Source organism: Eucalyptus grandis, chromosome 7 (assembly GCF_016545825.1).
Source record: "Eucalyptus grandis isolate ANBG69807.140 chromosome 7, ASM1654582v1, whole genome shotgun sequence".
Classification (NCBI taxonomy): Eukaryota; Viridiplantae; Streptophyta; class Magnoliopsida; order Myrtales; family Myrtaceae; genus Eucalyptus; species Eucalyptus grandis.
The window spans coordinates 30718210-30733148 of record NC_052618.1 but is presented as its reverse complement, the minus strand read 5'-3'; the positions used below and the strand labels follow the sequence as shown (position 1 = coordinate 30733148).

General features: G+C 39.9%; 2 protein-coding genes across 2 annotated transcripts; one reads left to right on the top strand and one right to left on the bottom strand.

The window, feature by feature from the left end:
• Positions 1-1062: 1062 nt before the first annotated feature.
• LOC104454826 (L-type lectin-domain containing receptor kinase IV.1) lies at positions 1063-5287 on the bottom strand. Its single transcript, XM_010069712.3, has 2 exons — positions 4856-5287; positions 1063-3245 (listed from the first exon to the last, which is right to left on the bottom strand). The coding sequence occupies exon 2, from the start codon at positions 3093-3095 to the stop codon at positions 1104-1106; it is 1992 nt and encodes a 663-aa protein (XP_010068014.1). The 5' UTR covers positions 3096-3245; positions 4856-5287; the 3' UTR covers positions 1063-1103.
• A 6615-nt stretch (positions 5288-11902) lies between these two features.
• LOC120295620 (probable WRKY transcription factor 41) lies at positions 11903-12554 on the top strand. The gene is made up of 2 exons (XM_039316890.1): positions 11903-12262; positions 12387-12554. The coding sequence occupies exons 1-2, from the start codon at positions 11952-11954 to the stop codon at positions 12496-12498; spliced, it is 423 nt and encodes a 140-aa protein (XP_039172824.1). The 5' UTR covers positions 11903-11951; the 3' UTR covers positions 12499-12554.
• Positions 12555-14939: the final 2385 nt, after the last annotated feature.

The following is a 14939-nucleotide window of genomic DNA, read 5'->3' as shown; positions in this document are numbered from 1 at the left end:
AAAAGAACTCTATCGAATGAAAGGCATAAGCAAGATCAAAGTAAACCCTACTATCGATAAAAAGAATAAACTTTTTTTATTAGCGTAATCATTTTCATGAGCCTTGTTACTCTCTAGTTGTGCATGAAGCAAAACAAACTGTTGTGGCTAGCCTGATTTTTAGCCAACCCAAAAAGGCTAGTAACGACTTCTATCTCACATTAATCCTTTATGATTAAATTCAAATTTAAAATGAACCCAACATTGCACAAGGTAAGAGCCTAGGAGAAGTCAGGCCTAATTGAGGACTGTTGGCCCGCTTTTGGTCATTACCTTTAAATTGTGTCGTGAAAATTGGGATGGTCGCGAAAAAGGAAAAGGAGAAGGGACCAAAACCGAAAGAAATCAATCTCCACTTCGATTGATTTGGACTGTTTGTATTTGATGGGAACGATGGATAGGTGGCTCATGTTTGGCCCTTCTATTACGGAGTTGTTTATGGAAGCATAAAGTCAGTCTCCTTCCTCTTGTTGAGACATCTTCGTGGAAGTTTCTAAAATCAATGCAAAAGTTTATCTCCTTTCTCTATATTTACTGATGTTTTCGTGTATACTCAGGCGACATGTCATAACTTTACTGGATATCTTGCTCTATTTTGTACTTGCAAGTAATCTGCGTTTTCTTCTCACTTTTGCCTTTTCAAGTCGGTTTTGTTCTTGTGACAATCATAGTTGAAGCAACTACCGCATCAGCTTCTGCAATTACAGTTGAAGCATACAAAGATGGACTTAGCATTTTTGGCTAGATGAGTAAAACATATTACTCTTCTTTCAAGTTCAATAATGAGAGGTTATGGAAGAGGGGATAATATAGAGGCATAAACAAACGACAACAAGATGAGGAGGGATGCTGACTAATGAAGGTTGGATTTGCAATTAGTGCACCATTCAGTGAACGACGCCCGGGCCAGTGGCGGCAGCCGATTTGAGCCAAAACAGAACTAAGAGCGTGTATTTTAGCGATCCTTTCACCGACTAGTAATAGAGTGACTCTTAGAGCATAGGACATATTGATCTTCCCGAATAAAGAGCATGGAATAAGATCAGAAACCAAAAATATGAGGCTCATCGCCCACCTGAGAGAAGCGATTCTACAGCAGAATATGATTGCTGAAATGCCTCTTCCATGGAGGACGGAGACCTAGCCAAATCATCAAAACCTCCGTGATGACCGACTGTTAACCTGCCGCTGATGGATGACAACTCCGGCGTTGGAATATCGCCCTCCAAGTAATGCAAAACTTGACGGATGCTAGGCCTCATCAGCGGCTCGGGGTGGGAACACATCAACCCGAGTTTTAGAACCAACTCCATTTCTTCTTCCACAAACTCCGCCCCCAACTTCGGATCTCTGGCCTCGAGAATGGCACCTCTGTCCCAGCAAGAAAATACCCAGTCCACCAATATCGTGTCCTCCGCATCTCGATTCTGGATCGGCTTTCTCCCGCAGGCGACCTCAAGCAAAAACACTCCGAATGCAAACACGTCTGTGCTCCTAGTGGCTTTGCCAGTTCGCATGTGTTCGGGGGCGAGATAACCAAGCGTTCCTGCGACGTGAGTCGTTTGAGGGTCGGCTCCGTGGTTGTATAGTCTCGCAAGCCCAAAATCTCCAAGTCTTCCATTTAGGTCGGCATCTAGCAAGACGTTACTCGCCTTTATATCCCTGTGGATCACTACTTGCTCCCAGCCTTCGTGCAGATAAAGCAGTCCAGATGCCACTCCTTTGATCACCCTAAATCTTTGCCCCCAATTTAGGGTGACCGTTGGTTGGTTATAGAGGTACCTATCGAGGCTCCCATTGGGCATGTATTCGTAAACCAAGAGCAACTCCCCTTTCCGACGGCAGTAACCAAGGAGCAACACTATGTTGCGGTGACGTAGCCGACCGATGCTGATGATCTCCGCTACGAATTCTCTCATACCCTGTCTCGATTCATGTGAGACCCTCTTCACTGCGATCTCTATGTTTGATATGGGTAAGATTCCTCTATAGACCCGACCGAACCCACCAGTCCCTAATAGCTCTTGCTCCCGAAATCCTTTTGTCGCAATATGAAGGTCTTTGTACTTGAACCGGTGCGGGCCGTAGTCCCTCTCCCAATCTTCGAGCACCTCGGCAAATTTCCGTTTCCTTCTCATCACGTAAACCACGCTCGAGATCAGGATTGATATGAGGAAAAGAACCACCCATGGTAGCCCAATAGTCAGTACCTTCGACATATCCTTTTTACCGACCTGAGGAAGCTTAGGAAGTTGGGACAGGGCGAGTTCCTGAGGCTTTGCATTTACCCCGAAGCTCCAACCCAGAACATAGTTAGAAGTTTGGGCTGAACCGGTCGATGACGAGAAGCCAACATACATGTTCTCGTTGATAACTGACGCGAGATCCCATGTAAGAGACAGAAGGGGAGTGTTTGGCTTTTGCACTTTGATCGGAGCCAATGTGACATCGATCCGCTTTTCAGTTCCATTATAGTCCACCCAAACTTGCATTTCTTCACCACTGATTAGAGTCAAGTTCTTGAACTCACCACCATCTGCATAATACCCTGCCGAAGTTGAGTTTGCTGATGTCAACCCGTTCAAGTCGATTCCGACATGATTGTCATTGATGTCATTAAACTCGCTGCTCTGGGTCGTGTCAAATTCCACCCCGAACACATGATTGCTGGCGTTGCCGTGGTCAGTTTGGTTGAAAATGCCAAGGTTTTGGCTAGGCAGGGACCCGGGGAAGCCTCTCTGGGGCGTGACCATAAAGATGATCCCGTGGCCGCTCAGAGTCTTATACCGAGATCGGATCACAAAGACGAACGTGGTGGAGAAGGAGAAGACGGAGCCGTTTGGCGAGTTCTTGAACGGGACTGGCTCGGGATGGAAGGCGTGGCCCATATTCTGTCTGACGTCGTAGCTCATATTCAGGAGGCCATTGGGGGTGACCCAGGCCATCCCATCGAGGCTCAGCTTTCCCATTGGGAAACCGTTGTACGCGAAACTGGTCACTTGAGCATAAGCCGAAACGGCTAGCAGAGAAACCAGAACAAGAATCTTCAAGAACATAGCTCAAACACAAAATCTGCTGCAATTGACTTACGAAGGACATCACACCTGGATATATATCCAAATGCTCAACTCAATTTATCCAAAATGAAACTACCAAAAGGTCCCTGCCAATAGCACTCTCGTCTTCTTTGTTACTAGTTAAAGAACCTGAAAAGATTAGAATGAAATGGGTGAGCAATATCTCTTCTAAACAGAACAAGCACCTACTATACATATTTGCAAAACCATTGAAACTCATCGAATTCAAATTCATAGTATAACATATGCATGAGATCAAATACAAGTTTTATCTTTTCAACAAAGCTTTATACATATTAGAAATACTTCGTCGGTATTTTCAAAGAAAATATCGATGGTTCTATCTATTGATTAATCTCATTAATTCACGTATTAATAGTCTATTCTATTAATCAATCTCAAATCAAACATCAATAGTCTATTCCATCAATTCATCTCATCCAGTCACATGTCAATGGTCTATTCCAATATTCAATCTATTGCACTATATCAAACAATAATCATAATACAATGCTTATTAACAAGGCGACCAAGTTTCCTCCTTGACAAGTTCTCCATTCATTATCAACTGGTGGCTGAGCCATAATGATATCCTAAAAACTAATATGCATACCCAAAAGCCCTTCACTATGATAGTGTGTACCAAACCATCATCTTCCAATACTAGAAATCAAATTTAGATTCAATCACATAGTCAAAATACAATTTTACAAATCAAAACATTTATCTTTCTACAAATCAATTCTTTCCGGTCCAGAAACAATCTAGAATCGGTATCATAAATCATTTTCACAATACCAAACATATACCCTTGTATAACATAATACCTTTCATAAATCAGATTAACAAATCAATACATATAACCTTTTTGCAATCCATTTCTCAAGCATTTCTCAAACAATTTCACAATAATCATCTCATAAATCATTTCCAAAAATGCTTTCAATACCATTTCAAATAATAAAAATGGTAGTAAATGCCCGATCAAGATTTTATACATTGAACATGTTATAAACATCACTTTTGCCTTTTAGGCAATTTTTTTTTTTTTTTTTTTTTTTTTTTTGCACACAATATGTCTAATTCTTTTCATTTTCAAAATTTAGAAATTCAAAGAAGAGATGGTATCACTTACTTAGAAATACCCAAAACCAAATAATTAGCTATATGAGTCGAAAATCTCGTAATCCTATTAATTGAACGAGAATTGGAGTCAAAACCATGTGAACACTTCTTTAACCATACTTGATTCAGACTCAAAATGCTCACTATCGGTCGATGAGAGACCTCAAAAATGACCAATTATGGCAAAAAAAACCACTAGTGCAAAGAACAATCACTCGCATGACAAACTTTTCACGCCATATCTCTTTACCGAACTCCAATTCAAGTGCGCTTATTGTCAAAATAAAGCCCTTTTAAAGTATTTAAAGATCTTCATTTTGGCCGGCCAATTGTAGACGGCAACTGGTGAGATTCAGCATCGAAAGCTGCTGGTCGAGTTACTGTTCATCATGTGCACCCAATTTCAAAAAGTTCATTTCAGGCAAACCATAAGCTCGAATTGAGTTATATAAAATCATAAAGCTCCATAACACCCTATACTATCAATACCCCATAAATTTTCAACTTAACAACTTCTAAATCAGACTTTGCAGTTCCAATTTCACATAATTTTGAATTTGTACCATAATTCCAAAAACTATTCCAATTATAAAATGAAAGGCTTGAATCCTTACCAAGAATTGTGAATAGAAGTAAATTCCGCTTTGCAAGACCTCCATAGCATGTAGTGCGAAACCTTCTTCCCTTTCTTTCTTCCTTTTCTTTTATTTCTCTCTTTCAAGCTTGCCCACTTCCCATCCATGAAGCACGAACACATTGCATGTGCTTCTGTGTCGTGTCCAACACGTGATTCTCGGACACACAGTCAACTTTTTTCGACACGTTTCAACACGCTTGTTGGATGGAAGCGAAGGGCGAGGGAGCAGAGACGAGGCCGTGAGCGACGGCAAGCCTGCGATGGCGAGAAATCGCTAGAGAAAGAGTAGAGACTGAGGCGAGGGCGGCCACTAATGCTGCGATGGATCGGTGACGAGGCTGCAACAAGTGAGGAAGGGTCAAAGGTGAGGTGGAGGAGGAGGAGAAGGATCAAGAGGAAGAGGAGAGAAAGGGGGTTGTATGGAGAGGAAGGGGGTCGTGCAGCGAGGAGGTGGAGAATATACGAGGGAAAGAAGGGAGCATGGATTGGCGGTGGACCCCTTGAGGGGACTTTTTTCAATAAAAAAGATAAATAAATGAGATTAAAAAATCATTTTAAAAATAAAAATACTGAATTTTAAGTGATGATAAATTTAAACCATTGTAAAAGATCATGGATTTATTTAAATAAGTTGATTCTAATTTCTTGTTAGTCATCAATTTTATCAATAACTTTTGTTAAAATTAAAAATATATTTCCAAATATGGATACGTATTAATTATGAATATATCTTTCGAATTTCCAATGAATTGATTTATTAATATTATTAGTGTAAAATTCATTATAGGCTCTTTCTTTAATTAATTATTTATTTATGAATTTGAATCAAATTAATTAAAAATAAAAATATTCGTTTAATATACAACGTGTCTCAACGAGTCTCAATGTGTCGGAATTCTCTATTTTAAAAAATGACGTGTCGACGTGTCGTGTCGCATATTCATGTCGTGTGTTGGTGTTACTTAGCTTCCCATTACAACAGTAGAGTCCGCTTTTCTTCTTTCTTTGGTGATTAGTCAATATTTTTTTTTCCCCTAGACTTTGACCGAGTCCAACTCCGCACATTTGCATATACAATTACAAGGGCTATAAAAATCAGAAGATTCGTTATCTTACAACGTCTAAAGAATGGTGCAAATTTCTCCACGTGAGGTAGGACACACGCAGGGTGGAAAAATGAAAGACAACGAAAGTCCACAGTTTCGGCCGCCATTCTAGACTGGTCGGTCCATGAAAGTTCGAGGAATGAGAAGTTCTGTTCAAACGTTTTTAGTGCTTTAGCGGTCCATCGTGAATCGCTGCCTCCTTCCAGGTCTACTTGATACGCCCCCCACCAAAAAATAAAATAAAATTGTGCGCATGTAACAAGTAAAAGGGCATGGGCACATCTTATGGTACGAGAGAAGTTCTATTTATATTTTAGATTTACATTAATTTGGATGAGGTGATTCGAAAGAAAAAACTAGGATTTAGATAATTATAAGAGAGAGAAGAAAGAAAGGATTTGAAGGGATTGAGTTAAATTGTTGTTAAGATACATGGGAGGGAAAAGAAGGAGAAAAACGATTGTGATATGAATAGCCTTTTGTGTATTCATAAATAGATATAGAATAGTCTTACAAGTGAGAAAGAAGAATAAATTTAGTGAGTGGCGCACAAATCTGTTCAAATACCTACGAATCCCTTTATATGATTTTAGAATGCACATGAATTAACCTGATCAGTCCCTCATCATCTCCCTTGATCCCTCCTAATCATTTCCTTCCCTCTCCTTCATCCAAACACAATTATGGTTTTAGAACCTTTTATCTACCCTCCCAATCTGTTCGAACAAGCATGGTTTTAATGTAGATCCACATGCTGCACGTCGTATTTCAAAGATACAACAGTTTCGGCGCTAAATTATTAATATAAGAATTATTGTGACCCACATGATATTTAATTAATGATTTAATAAATATTTAAGTGCTAAAATGTATTGGCTATGAAATTTTGCAAATCTTATAAAAAGGATGAAAAGTACAATTCTATTGAGAAGTTATCGTTCTTCCGAAGAAGTGCGACTCTTATGAAGTTAAAAGGTGTTTTGATGCAAAATACCTATTAATAGCATGTATAAATAGAATACGGTTTTCTCTTCAGCAAGAGAACGGACGTTATATTTTATCCTCCATAAGATAAGATATGTTAAGGAAAAGTATGGATTAAGGGAGAGAAATCAGAGCTATTTGGTTTTCCACAGCAAATACTTTCGAAGGTATTGTTATGGATAAATGTATGTTTTCATCCCTCTTATTGTGAAAATCATGAAGATCAATAATCCCCTGTTTTGAATTTCTACATTAAAGAATTATTTTATTGATAACAATAAATTGACAATTTCTATGTCCCATAATTTACAATCTTATTCAAATCAATGGTGTGAGAGAAAAATATGACAAAATTTTTAAGGGTATTTTGAAGATTTTAAGAGGAGACTAGAAATCTATCCTACATATACGGCACGTGTAACTCTTTATTTTACACATCATACATCAATCACCGTTGATTTAGTAATAGTAATGGATACACAATGTGTAGAAAAAAATTTACATCGATTCGGCAATTACTAGTAATCCTAGATAGATATAGATACAAATCTATTAGACTAGTCCCAAATCATTCTTAGAGATGGAAGCATGTATCAGATCTCAAGAATTAGAATAGGAAGTTAGGGAGATGGACACTAAAAGTGTCAAAAGTTATGTATAGCGCTCATTTTAGTAACGATGAGAAACAAGGTTTGAAGCTTCTTGGTCATCACCATCTCTCTCTCCCATTTCCATCTTCCATCGGCAATAGCCCCAATCTTTGACTGCTTCCCATTTCCATCTTCCATCGGCAATAGCCCCAATCTTTGACTGCTTTTCAAAATTGTATCTACCTTTTCACACACCATCACCATCATCCTCGCAATAACCCTCCATATCTAAGAATAATATAATATTAGATCCGCCAGGAGTAATTCACAAAGCCAATTCATAAAATAGCACATCAAATTATCATATTAAGCTATTAAATATGGTTCACTCACTCGAACTTACGATTTATTACAACCACTTGTGAATCAATCTTGTAAGCCCGAAAATTTCTATGCTTTTCAAAAGGGTGTTAGAAAAGAGACTAATATGGGATCCACTATTTTGGTGCAACTCTTGAAGAAGAGATACGGTCAGCCATGGGACTGTCCCTGCTAGTTGTGTTAAACTGGGAATGATAATCCTATGTAGGGGTGTGCAAAGAAATTAGGAATAGCCTGGGATCGGATTGGATCAGACTAGAACCGGTGGGTACTAGTCTAGTTCATGATTCCAAGCATGGAACTACCTACTCAGACCAGAACAGTAATATTTTATATATATATATATATATATATATATATATATATATAAAAGATATATATATATAATTTTTAAGAAAATTTTTTGACAAAATTTTTAAGAAAGATGAAAACCCTAAAATCCCTAATTCGAAACTCATCACCTATTGATTGAATGTCGTATCGTCTCACTCTCACCTCATCTAGGTCATTTGTCTATCTCTTATTCATGGACTTGACTCTCAATTTACAATATGAGCTCAATATTTCTATTGATCTTGCAATTAATAATAGGGATATTTTTTTTTTTTTTGCTTTACTTTAGATTGTTGGAAAATGTTGTTTTGAATGTGTGAAGCTTGAAGGGATCGGTTCCATGAATTCACTCAGTGATTCCTAGTTCCGAGATGGAGTCTGTCCACCTTGACCGTGCTCACCTTGATTCTTATGGTTATGAACAAAGACTGATCTACTGAGAAAATCATTTCTCAGTCTAACTTCCTCTCTCTCTCCGTTTGCCTTCATTTAAAATCGAAAGGACGGACTTCCCAAAATATGACCACCCACGGCCACTATCTCCCCCTTCCTTGGGGTCTCACTTGTATTATTTGAGCATTTGACCATTTGACTGGTGAACAAGTCAAAAGGACAAAAAGAAAAGACAAGAAAGGTTGACCAGGTCAACAAACGATAGAAGGGACGCCCACGGCTCAAATGAAAGCACAGTGCACGCAGGAAGAAGAAAAAAGAAAAGAATAAAAGAAAGAAAGAAGAAAGAAGCAAGAGCGAAAAGGAAAGAGAAAGGAAAAAGTTCACGCATACACGCTTCAGAGAGCTCTCCAAGTTGGATCTATTTCAATTCGTAACGCTCGATAAGTGCTCATAGCCTTTGTTCATCTACTCGAAGAAATTTTTTAAATTACTTAATTTCAGATTCTTGTCATTTCTGAGATAGTTGGTTAAATTTAGGGTAACCTTTTGTAGTAGCTCCTATCTTTGACTGCTTTTCAAAATTGTATATACATTTCACAAGCATTTGTATATTAATATGTCTAGCTTTCCTGTTTGATTATTTTATGGATGGCTGAAATTCTAGATTTGCTTGGAAGGTGGGGGCAATGGGTTAGCAACAACGCGGAAAAAGTTCATGCATAGATGCCTCGGAGAGTTCACCCAATCGGATTTTCTTCGATTCATAACTTTCGGTAAGTCTTTTATTCATCTAATCGAACGGATTTTTTGAAGACCAGCCCGAATTTCAGATTATTATGATTTCTAAGCTGCTAGGTTAAATTTAAAAGTTGTTAAACTGACAAATCTTGGAGTTTTGATAGTTTAGAGTATTGTAAAGTTGTAAAATTTTACAAAAGTCGATTTGGACTTTATGATTTGTCCAAAATGAATTTTCGAAAATACGTGTGCATGATGAACCATACTTGACCAACAGCTTTCGGGTGGAATTTTTTCGATTGCCGAATAAATTTGGGTCAGCCAAGTTATGGGCCTTCTAGTAATTCGAAAGGTCTTTCTTTTGACTATAAACTCTCTTGAAACCGAGTTCGATGAAAAGGCTTATGGGGCAAGAAAGTTTGTCGTGCGAGTGGTCATTTGTATTACTAGTGGTTGTTCTATGCGTTAGCAGTTTTTTGCTATGATTGGCTGTCCTTGAGGTTTTCGTTCCACCCGTAGTGAGCATTTGTAATTTAGTTGAGTCGATTTGAAGTAATGGTTTAATCTGAACGAAATTCTAAAATTTCAGGCTCAAACTCCGCATCAAAGACAGTTTTGAATATTTGCTTTGGACAATAGTTTTATTAGTGCATAGAAGTCATTTTATTAGCGAGTAAGCTTAGTTTAGCTTATTCATAGCTAAGGTAGCGTTTTACTTAACTTTAACGCTACTTTTCGTTTATTTGATAAGATTACGACTTCAATGGTTCGAGTAATCTTTGTTATTTGGTTGTAAGTATTCCCAGGTAAGTGATGTTTTTTTTTTTTTTTTAATTTTTCGAGTTTGTAAACTCATGTTTCAAAAGCAATATGGATTAAATATAGTATAAGTTTTGTTGCATAAAAGTTTGGATGGAGCATTTACTACTCTTTGATTATGTTAATATATAAATTTTGATAACCCAATTAGTTATTTATTACGTATAAAAATTAGAGATCGACCCCAGTCCTTATACAAAAAAATAGGTAAAAGAACGCTTCAAGTGCCATAACTTTGGCCAAAGGGACACTTAAGTGCCATAACTTACGAAAGATACACTTAAGTGCCACATTCGAAAAAAAACGGATCACTTGAGTGCCACTCCGGCCAAAATCCGGCCAAAACGCCAACGTGATATGGATTGATCAAGAATTAAGTGCTACACAATGACACGAGTCTCGTGAGAACCACCTCTAGGATCTTGTAGTTAAGAGCCAAGTACTACATAGTGACACGAGTCTCGTGAGAGCCACATTTAGGGCATTGTACAATTGACATGTGTTGGTCAAAGATTAAGTGCCACACAGCGACACAAGTCTCGTAGGAGCTACCTCTAGCGTCTTATACTCTTGATATGCGTTAGTCAAGGGATAAGTGCTACATGGTGACGCTAATCTCTTGGAAGCAACCTCTAGAGCCATGTACTCTTGATATGCATTGGTCAAAGATTAAGTGTTACACGATAATATAAGTTTCTTGGGAGCCACCTCTAAAGGCTTGAATTGGATGTTGAGCATGAAATTGATCATTGATGTGTGATTTGAGATTGGTCAATGAAATGAACCATTGACATGTGAATTGATGAGATTGATCAATAGACTTCACCATTGATATTTGAATCATAGTGGTAGATTAAAGTAATTCTAATTTGTATAAAGCTTTGTTGAAACAAAATAACTTATATTTGTTTTGATATGTATATTATATCTTGGGATTGAAGTTTGAGTTTCTAGTAATACTTATGTATGTAAGTATAGTAGATGTTCGATTTTCTCAAAAGAGATACACTAATCACTAATCTGCGGTAGCTCATCTCATTCGTCTTAAATGCTTTCAGGTTCCTCAATTAGTGACAGGTTGGACGAAACTACTATCAACGAGAAACTTTTGGTATAAGGATTTTGGGTATGACTTTAGCTAGTTGCATTGTTTCTAAGTAGATACTTGTTGGATGGGCTGAATTCTAAGCTGAACATATTCCTTTTTAATGGATGATAGAAACGTTGATATTATAATCAACCCGTTCTGTTATTATATATGTGTAGAGGAAAATATATATTTTTTGATACGGGTTATTTGTTGTATTTGAGGCTACGTCTTTCGTATAAAAGGACGGTTGTACCATTCTCCATTCTTGTTAGATTCGGGTGTGACATCACTCCCGATACTTCTTGGATCTTCCTTCTTCTAAACCCATTCAAGGCACGAAAGTTCTGTCTCTCTCTTTTTTTCTCGTGTTACGAATCCTTTTTCAGATCTGTTTAGACCGACCCGGTTCTGATTTAAGCTCCCACCAATCTCAGAGTCCTAAACTTTAGAGAAACCCATCCCCAGTTTTTGCTTTTTAACCGCTTCTCTGGAACCTGCTTCCTGGTCTTCTCTCTTTTGGCATTGTTGTTGCTCGAGGTCTCGATCTCTGATACAACTGGCTTTTGTGTAACAGAAACAGTTCAAAAACCAAGTCATCTTTTAAGTTCTCATTAAGATTTTGAAGTCATCGAGAATATGGAAGATTGGGAAAAAATGAACTTGCCGAATGAGCTAATACAGGGCAGAGAGCTGACCAAGCAACTCCAACGCCAACTCCATTTAGCTGTTTCATCATCTTCTTCTTCATCACACGAACAAACCCAAGAAATGCTCATTCGCGGGATCCTAACCTCATATGATGAGGCGCTGTCCATGCTCAATGCGGAGCCCCCGGTTGGAGGGTGCCCGCGCCGGTTGTCTGTGTCGCCCCCTTCACTCGGTGGGAACCCGATGAGCAGAGGAGACTCAGACCGGAATCTTGATGATGGTTCTACTCCTAGGAAGAGGTAATGAATAAATTAATCATCTGATATTTTTTTCCCTGTTGTTGCATGCATGACTCTGCCCTTGATGTTTGCATGTGGACATGATTGTTGCATGATTTTGTGACGGAAACCAATTGTGTTGCAGAAAGGCGATGCAGAAGTGGACAGAGCGGGTCCGAGCCCCAACACCTGACGATGGGTTCAGTTGGAGGAAGTACGGTCAAAAGGAAATTCTTGGAGCCAAGTATCCTAGGTGAGTTTAGAGTCGATCAGTTCTCTAATTCTCAATTGTTGATGATGGTTTTAATTAGTGATGGGCCTAAGTTGGCCCGTCCGCCCATGCTGGGCCAAAAAGGCCCGGCCCACGGGAATAGGGCCCGTGGAGGGAGAAGGTATAAAAGGGAGGAGAGAGAGAGAGAAGACACCTCTTGGAATTAAGAACGTACGTTCTCTCCCTCGCTCTCTCTCCAACAAAAGAAAAAATAATAAGAACAAGGCCACTGTTTTCTCTCCTTCAAGGCGTCATCGGATCGAACAGGGCCAGTTTCTCTTCCTCTATCGGCGTCGGTGTCTAATCTGTGGCTAACAAGGTACGCTCGACTCCGTGGTGTGCTTTACAATCGGTGATACGTGTTTTCCCGGGCTTCATCTTCCGCATTGATTTAGGGGTTCGATTTAGTGTCGAATCCGGTTTTCGGGGATCCGTTATTCCCAACATTGGTATCGTGAGCCCGAGTTCACGTTTTCCCGACCTGTTTGACGTTTTTGATTGACTTTTCGCGAAGAAAATCGGCCGGCACAAATTGGGGCGAGTAATCCCGACACCCGAGCACTGTTCATCGATTTTTTCGAGTTTCCGTAAGTCGAAATCGATTTCTGAATGCACTGGGTGAAAGAGGACGTCGAGACGAGTTCGGCGACATGTCGTGCGTCGCCGGAAAACGCCGCACACGCCCACACGCACGGCCACAAGCCGCTACGCGTGGGCGCGACGCGCCCAGAAGCGCTCGCTCGCCTGGGCGCGTGCGCCACACGCGCCGCGCGAACCGGCGCATGGCGCCTGGGCAGCCGGCAACCGGCACGCGCCCGGTCGACGGACGGCAGCGTCGCGATGTCGGGGATGACGTCACCCAACGGTCAAGAACGTGGGGTGACGTCACCGATGACGCGCAATGACGCCGATTGGCCGGGCGGTCACCGGCCGCCGACCCGACCGGCGACCCGACCCGACCCGCGCGAGACTCGGACGCGAGCGGCACGTGCCGGCCGACGCCCGTGGCGTCGGCCCGCGCGCACGTGCGGGCGGTTCGAGCGGACCGGCCCGACCGGCCCGACCGGTCCGACGACTTGACCGTTGACCCGTTGACCGACCGTGACCGTTGACCGACCGTTGACCCGAAAAAAAAAAAAAAAAAAAAAAAAAAAAAAAGAGGAATTTGTTTCTTTTTCAATTATGTCTGTGTGGGTTGTAGGTAATCCATTTTTTATTCTGCATTTGTTGCATTAATCATGGAAAATTATGTATTTTCCATTTTGTTTATTATGGATTATAAGTGATCCATTTTAGTTCTGCATTTGTTGCAGGAACTATAATACGTTATGCACGGATACCGCAATCCCAAGAACGGACGAAGGAAGAGCTAGACTGAAAAGGCTGATGAAAGAGTTAGCTGATTATCGGTGGCTTGATGGTGATTTAGTATCACATATGGTCAAGGTCAATCGATGATACAGAAATCATCCGGAATGGTTATCTCATGCCGGAGCCGGACTTTGAGAAGTTGCCGGCTTTGATTAACACTCTTCCACCTGAATGGCAAGCAGTGTTAGATCGGTTATGGGAGGTCAACGTGATCCCGGATTACAGGGGGCTAGTGGAAGCTTTTGTAAGAGAGTACTATAGGATTGAGTTGGCCAAAACTTCAACCCTTAGATTTAGCGCCACATGGCGTAGAGTAAATGCACCTTGGTGGCGACATGAGAGCTCTCCAAAAGTTTTTCCATGGTTGGCAAATGTGCCTTCAGTTTTCTTAGATGTTTTGACTGATAGATTAGAATGGACATTCCCTAATTATTTCTTAGATTAGTTTGGGATGTTATTGAGTGTGAATATCTTTTTCTATGTTGATATTTTCTTCTGTGTATATTACTTAGTGTAATGGATTGTTGTATTATGTTGAAAGCATTATTATTTTATTGGATATCAATTATATGTTGCTTTCTGTTATTGCTGGTTGCTGTGGGTAATTAGCTGTGGATAGTTTAGAAGTTTTTGTAGCTTCATAGAATTGATTTTGCATATGACAATCATATTAATGATAGTTTTAAGTTAGGATTTTTGGAAGATGATTGGAAACGTAGTGACCTTTTGATTCTAAAACCTTACTTGAAATTGTTCATTAATATGATGGGTCTATGCAAAAGGGATGCATAAATGATAGGCATTAATTATTCGTGCATATAAGTCTGATGTGTTCAGATCGATGGTTTCAAACTAAGAACGTAATTGCTGATATGAACGGCAACGATTGTGGAATATTGAATATGAAGATTCAATATGTGCTGGAAAAGCTAGAAGCACTAGAAGCTCTTGACCATATTATGGAAGATCTAGAGGATGCTGTGCGCCACCTTGAGCTAGTAGAGGACTGCCTATCGGCATTTGAGCCAAAAATAGACATTGGCTATGCTGGTCCTA